Source organism: Octodon degus, unplaced genomic scaffold (genome assembly GCF_000260255.1).
Source record: "Octodon degus isolate 3935 unplaced genomic scaffold, OctDeg1.0 scaffold00104, whole genome shotgun sequence".
NCBI classification, from domain to species: Eukaryota; Metazoa; Chordata; class Mammalia; order Rodentia; family Octodontidae; genus Octodon; species Octodon degus.
Window position 1 is genome coordinate 3,786,933 of NW_004524680.1, and position 7,126 is coordinate 3,794,058.

At 51.1% G+C, this 7,126-nt stretch overlaps 1 protein-coding gene across 2 annotated transcripts in view; it reads right to left on the reverse strand.

Moving 5' to 3' along the window:
• The window catches only part of Iqank1 (IQ motif and ankyrin repeat containing 1), a 34,357-nt gene that overhangs the window by 11,766 nt on the left and 15,465 nt on the right, over window positions 1-7,126 (reverse strand). The window contains exons 3-6 of one of the 2 annotated variants that reach the window (XM_023723937.1): window positions 2,502-2,582; window positions 2,203-2,367; window positions 1,942-2,133; window positions 1,731-1,856 (exon numbers count right to left, since the gene is read on the reverse strand). In XM_023723937.1, the coding sequence (XP_023579705.1) occupies window positions 1,731-1,856; window positions 1,942-2,133; window positions 2,203-2,367; window positions 2,502-2,582 (564 nt within the window). Of the gene's footprint in view, window positions 1-1,730; window positions 1,857-1,941; window positions 2,134-2,202; window positions 2,368-2,501; window positions 2,636-7,126 lie in introns of both variants that reach the window. The other variant, XM_023723936.1, reaches the window with a different exon arrangement.

Here is a 7,126-nt window from a genome sequence, read left to right on the forward strand (position 1 = left end):
AAAAAAAAAAAAACCAACAAGCAAAACAAAACAAAAAAAAACCTATCAAACTTGGGCCAGCCAGATAGCTCAGTGAACTAAAGTGCCTGCTTAGGCAGACCCAGGGACTAGGGTTCCATCCCCAGCATGCCGTGCTGACCCCGCCCCTGAATGAGACGGCATGGTGGCACATGCCTGTAGTTCTAGTGCTTGGGAGGCTGAAAACAGGAGGATCGCTACCAGTTCAATCTGTGTAGTAAGACCCTGCAGACCTGGTACTAAATACGTAAAAAAAAGAAAAAAGAAAAAAAAAAAAGAAACTATCAAACTATTTGCAAGAGAAGTATAATATCTTACATTCCTACCAGCAAGGTGAGAGGCTATCTGCATCTTTGCTGACACTAGATATTGTCCCCATTTTCCTTTTTGGTTGTTGTCACACATCTGTGACAATGGTGGACACCACCTGCATTAATCTGTTGCTGTTACAACCTCCTCTGTGAAATTTCTTGCCTAAACCTTGGTTCCTTTTATAACTGCATGGTACTTTTTTTTTTTTTTCCCAGGGATTGAACTCAGGCCCTTGCGCTTGCCAAAGGAGTGCTTATTCCACTGAGCCATGTTCCCAGCCCCGGTACATGTTGTTTGTGTTTGTTTGTTGCAGTGTTGAAGACTGAACCCAAAGCAACAAACACACTGAGCTCTATCCCCAGACTCTTCTAATTTTCTATTTGAACACAGGGTCTCCATAAATTGTCCACGCTGGCTAAAATCCACTCCTGCCTCAGCCTTCCTGAATGCTGAGGTTACAGGTGCGTGCCACCACACCTAGCTAAATTTTCATTCTAATGAAGTCCAATTTATTGTTTTTCTTTTTGGATTGAGCGTATGGCGATGTACCTAAGAAATCTTCGCCATGCCCTAGGCCCCGAAGATTTTTGTCTTACGGGTTCACCTAAAAGTTACATAGCTTCACATTTTACATTTTAATCTCTAGTCCATTTTGAGTTAGTGTTGTATCAGGCCTGGCACTCTGATCAAGGCTTCTTTTTGGCCTGTGGTCACACAGTGGCTCCCGTCTCCCAGGCTGATAGAGCCACCCTTTTCTGACACCTGATTCCAGCATGCACCCCCTCTCTCTCCACAGGTCCTAACTACCTGTCCTTTGATTGCCCACCTGCACCAGCTTGGTTGGGTCCTCTCTTCAGCACCCCTGGAAGTCCACCAGGCTACACACACACCTTGCAGAACCCACTACCACCAGCAGAAGCAGCCACTGGACAGACCAAGGCGGTCTGCCCAGGGCAGTATCCGCAGAAGGCCAGCCTGGGGGATATGGGGTGGTGATACAGGGCCCTGGGCTGGACACAGCCCCTGGCATCCTGCATTCCTGGGTGTACAAATAGTATCTGCCGATCCATACAGGCCTCACCCTTCGACACAGGATCTGGAATGCAGGTGAGACTAAGGGCTCCAATTGAGTTGCCCTGAAGGAAAGGAAGGCAAAGGCATTTCCTGACCTGGCAGAGTGAGCCTCCCCCGTCCTGGCCTGCCCCAGTGGCCGGCGGACATACACCTGCTCGGCTCAGTGGAGCGCCCCAGCTGGGGAGCAGTGCCGCAGGGTAGGGAACAGGCAAGAAGAGTCCAGGGCCCGCCCCTGGGCCCCTGGTCAAGCCCCTTCCTCCCAGTCCCCCAGTCCGAGTGACTTCTGGCTCCTGGACAGGAGCGGCCCCCACCTGCTAGAGGCACACCTGCGCAGGGGTGCTCCCATCATCCGCGTACACGCGAGGGTCTGCTCCGAGCTTCAGCAACGCTTCCACGGCTTCCAGATGGCCCGCAAAGGCTGCCCGGTACAGCGGCGTCCGACCGAAGGCGCCCTAGGGGAGCGGTTCCCTGAGCCATGTCCCAGCCGCGGGGAGCAGGCTGCCTCGCCCTGGCGCGTCGCCGGCCCGCGGCGCCCACCTTGCTGTTGGGGCTGGCGCCCAGCTCGGCCAGCAGCTGGATGGCCTGGGTCTGCCCGCCCGCAGCCGCCTCGGACAGCGGCGTGTTCCCGTGGCCGTCCTCACACTCCACCAAGGCCACGCGCCGCTGCAGTCTGCGCGAGCGGCCCTCCTCGTCGTGGCCCACGCCGTCCCGGGTGAGCCGCTGCTCCACCTGCGCGGCCAGCGAGCTGAGTCCCGCCCCGCCGGGCCCGCCCAACCCGTGCTGGCCGCGGCCGCTGACCTCGTCCAGGACCGCCCGGATCTCCGCCAGGTCCCCGTCGAAGGCCGCGTCCAGGAGGCGGCGGCGGCGCCGCAGCTCCTCCAGCCGCTCGCGCTGCGCTGCCTCCTCCTTCTCGCGCCGCCGGCGGGCCATCTCCTGCTCCTGGCGCACTAAGGCCAGGTAGGCCTGAGAAATATGGCCCGAGGTCACTGTCCGGCATCCTGGGGTTAAGTCGGCAGCCTGAGGTCACTGCCACCCCACCCCACCCCAGCGCATCCCGAGCCGCCACTCCCCTCGGGCCTGTGGCTCCCCCAGCTCACCTCCCTCTGCAGCTTCTCCATTTGTTCCACATACTCCTGGCGCTTAACTCGACGGCGAGCCAGTTCCTTCCTGGCCAGGTGCTGCCGGAAGGCGCACTGAATGAGAGTGGCTGCTCGGTCCTCTACGCTCGGCCCTGGAGTGGGGAGAGGTCTCCCATGGACCCCGGTACTGCCCTCCAAACCACCATCCCCACAGCCGCCGGGCCTAGCCGTGCCAGGTGAACCCCCAGCTCCAGGTTAATCCAGTTGCGAGCCCTGCAAATCCCCCAAACTGCTCTCAAAATCCATGACCCTTGAGCTAAAATAATCCACCAACAGAGACCAAAGAAGGAGATTCTAGGGCTGGGAACCGAGAGAGGAGAAAAAAATCTAGGCCTTGATAGGAAGTTTTCCACCTCCCAGGACTCCACTAACCTCACAGTTTGAAAAGACAGACCCTGAAAAGGCTGGTAGGAAACACACTAGTAACAGTTAGAACCAAGGGGGCTTTGCATTAGCGCTATTAGGGATGTAATCCCTGGTATCCACAATTTACAGGAGGAGAGGCTCAATTGGGCTCATGGTCTCAGGGGATTTGGGGCACAGCCAAGACGGGAATATCACCGCAGAAGGGGGTGGCCGAGCAAAGCTGCTTAGTTATATAGGCCTGGAAGCAGAGCAGGGGGACAGTGCCAGGGGGAAGGGATGGGAGACCAGATGTCATACCTAAGGTCACACCGCCATGGCTCACCCAGACACGACCAGTGTACTTTACTAATCAGCTAGGCATTTCTTAATCCAATGAAGTTGGTGTGTCCAGATGAAAGGTCACAGTCTAGAAGTGGTAAGTGCCAATTAAAACTCAGACTTAACGTTTAGCGTCAAGAAAAGGAGACAGCGCCACGCCCATTGTTCAAAGGTCTGAGCAGGCCAAAGTGGGATCTGGTTGATTCGTTCACTGGACAAGATGGCCCGACTCCCCCACAAAGCCAGATAAGCCTAAGTGCCCACAGTGCAAGAAAGATGTCTCCGCAAAAATGAGGGCTATATCTGCTGGCAAGTGAAACTGACCAGAGTGACAGAAAGAGCCAAAAGAGGGCAGGAGAAGGAAGAATGTCCCACAGAGAGCAAGTCAGGGCACTGGAAAGAATAGACCAAGGAACCCTTTGGGGACACGGAAATAGGCCTAGTTTCAGGGAAGGGGGACTTCTGAGGTCCAGGAGGATCCCAGAACCTCGTGCGGATATGACTGTGTCCCATCCTGCAGTGGGAGGACACTCCCTGCAGCCCTGTCCCGCACAGTCGTTGTGAGCCACTGGAACCTCAGAGCCTGTCAGAGTGACAGACTGATGTATCATATCAATAACTGAGAAAAAGTATATAGCCCTCTCTAGAGAAATAGAAAAGGCACTTGACGAATAAGCAACTTTTTTTTTATTTCTGTTTTTAAAAGTCTTTGGAGATATAACTCAGTGGCACAGCACCTGCCTGGCAAACAAAGGTCTTGAGTTCAATTCTTGGTACCAAAACAAAACAGAATCTTCAGAAACTAGGAATGAAAGCCACCTTCCTTAATTTGATAGAGGGTCGACACCAAAATCTTTGACAAATCTGACACTTAATGGTGAAAAGTTAAAAGTGTTGTTTTTAGAATTAATAATGAGGCAAAATGCTCCTTGTTACTTTAGCCTATGTATTATGCCTATTTCTTTTAAACAATATTTTAGCAAGTCCTGGCCAATGTAATACAAAGGACAAATGAGGAGAAAAAGGAGGATGAAGAGGAAAGAAATTTTGTTTGGAAATCATAATTAAGCACATAAAAATCTGAAAGAGCTGGCACACACACCTGAAATCCCAGGCTAAAGGTGGGGCAGAATTACCTCAAATTTGAAGATAGCCTGGGTAACATAGTAAGACCCTGGTTAAAATGGGGGAAATCTGCTCATAAATTATTAGATATAATAAGCAAGCCTAGGAAGGTTTTTGAATATAACCCCAGTAAACACAAATAGATTGTATAGTGCTATAAAGCAACAACTTTTTTTTTTTTTTAAACTGAGCTAGGAATTAAATTTTAGGATGAAGAGAACAACCTTGGAGAGGGGGTGCTTCCACTGGTCCAGGACAGAAGCTAGGACATCTGTGTGGGAAGAGGCCTGTGTGAGGCCAACAGACTCGTGAGCCTTGAGGCCCCAGCCCTGGCCCAGCCCCAGACATTCATGCTGCCAGGAGATGCCCTGCTTGTTCACTTTCTCCACTGTTCTCTTAGAGCTCTGAAGGCGGCTGTGTCTAGCTCCTCCCACCAACAGTGTCTGAGCTGGAGTGTGCCACACAGCACAGCGCAAGGCCTTCCACGGAGGCCAAGGCGCAAGACGCTGCAGTCTCCTTGACAATAGAATGGAGTAAATAAATCCTTATGCAGTGAAGTTTTGCCAGAAGGAAAAGGAAACAGGCACTGGGGAAGAAGCCCCCTCTGCCCTCACTGGCCAGCCCTCTTCCCAGGGATGCTGCACAGGCCACGTGTAGAACGTACCTGCCCTTCCTCGGCCTCTCCACCTCTCCTCCCTCCCTTGATGTATCCCAGTCAAGAACTGCCACTGAGGCCTTTAGGGCTCTAAGATACCAGTGATACTTCTGGGACCCCATGGCCTGGCACCTCCTAGCACATCCTGTGCAAGAGGAAAGAGAAGTCACTATGGCCTTAGCTACTCCATTCTAATCAAGGCCTAGGTCATTTATAGCTCTTCTCCGTGCCATGCTGGACCTTTAATCTCTCTCTCTCTCTCTCTCTCTCTCTCTCTCTCTCTCTCTCTCTCTCTCTCTCTGGCCGGCTCAGCCTGCTCTGGGGGCAGGGCTGGTGCCATGTGGTGCAGGTCCCTGCCCTCTGTGCCTAAGAGCTTTAATCTTTGATCGGGAGTGCCCTGAGCCATGAGGGGAGCTCTGAACCCCGCATTTTGTTGTGTACTCAGAGACCTGGAGAGGAATGCATTGGCGTCCGCAGAGATGCACCTAGACATCAACTTGATTGGCTTGAGAGGTGTCTAGCAGCTTAGCAAAGTGCAGTTCTGGGGGGGTGTGGGTGACCTTGGGGCATGACCTTGGGGACTTTACCTGATCTTTGCATAAAATTCAAAGGTCACAGAAAAAAAGCCTGGTGAATTTTAAAAATCAATATGGGAAGGTACAGTGGCACATGCCCTTTGGTTCCAGCTACTTGGAACACTGAGTCAAGAAAAATGCTGAGGGCTGGGGAGATAGCTCCATGATTTAAGGCGCCTGCCGGGTATGCACAAGGACCTGGGTTTGGTCCCTGGTACTGTACATCATGCCAGCCCTGGAACCCGTGGCACACCGTGCCAGACACTCAAACTGGGTGTGGTGGCACATGCCAATGATCCCAGCACTGGGGAAGTTGAGATAGGAGGATCACTATGAGTACAAGCTACATAGCTGTATTTATTTCTTTCTTGTGCCAAATAAATAAATAAAATATTAAAAAATATTTAAAAAATAAGAAATGAAATGAAATAAACAACAACAAAATCCCCAAAATTCAGGCCAGCCTGAACTATAGTGAGACTGTATCTTTAAAAAAAGAAAGAAAGAAAAGAATGTACACCTTATGATTGATGGACCATAGAATATGTGAAGCAGTCAGATGTGGTATGCACCTACAATCCCAGCACTCAAAAGGCCAAGGCAGGAGGATGGCCACAGGAGTGAGGTCAGCCTGGGCTACATAGTGAGTTCAAAGTCAGCTTCCACTGTGGGACCCTTTAGCCTTCTGGTGTTGACTGACCAGTGTTCTGTGGCAGACACGTCTGCCTCCATACAGACTTCAACAGAATACTGCAGTGAATTCCAGACCTTAGACTAAATCTTACAGTCACCAGTATGCAGATGTGATCCACTGTGTTCAGCCTCCCATGAGCTGGGATTACAGGAGCATGCCACCATGCCCAGTCTCAATCCCGTCTGAGCATGCCCGGGGCAGGCGGGGCCAGCACAGCAGGCTGGGGAATCAAACAACCAGCCCCTGCATCTGCCTAAGCAGGTGCTTTAATCCACTGAGCTTTTTTTTTTTGCGGTACTGGGGATTGAACTCAGGACCTTGCGCTTGCCAGCCAAACGCCTATTCTACTGAGCTATCTCCCCAGCCCTCTACTGAGCTATTTGGCCGGCCCTGCCAAAATTGTAATTTCTTATACATTGGGATGTTTGTTTGTTTGTTTGTTTGTTTTTGTGGAACCAAGGATTGAACTCAGGCCCTTGCACTTGCCAGGCAAACATTCTTATACATTTGTATCTCTTGTGTTATATGTTTCTCTAGTAAAACCGTGACTGATACAATATATAAATAAACAGAGGGGTTAACAAACCCACTAGACCAAACAGACTCATACAATACTCCTCACAGGTAGCATCATACACTCTTCTCAAATACAAGTGGAAGACTGGGCGTGGTGGTGCGTGCCTGTAATCCCAGCGCTTGGGAGGCTGAAAGCAGGAGGATCACTACAAGTCCAACCTGTGTATTGAGACACAGTAGACTCTGTACTAAATATATTAAGAAAGAAAGAAAGAAGAAAAAGAAAGAAAGAAAGAAAGAAAGAAAGAAAGAAAGAAAGAAAGAAAGAAAGAAA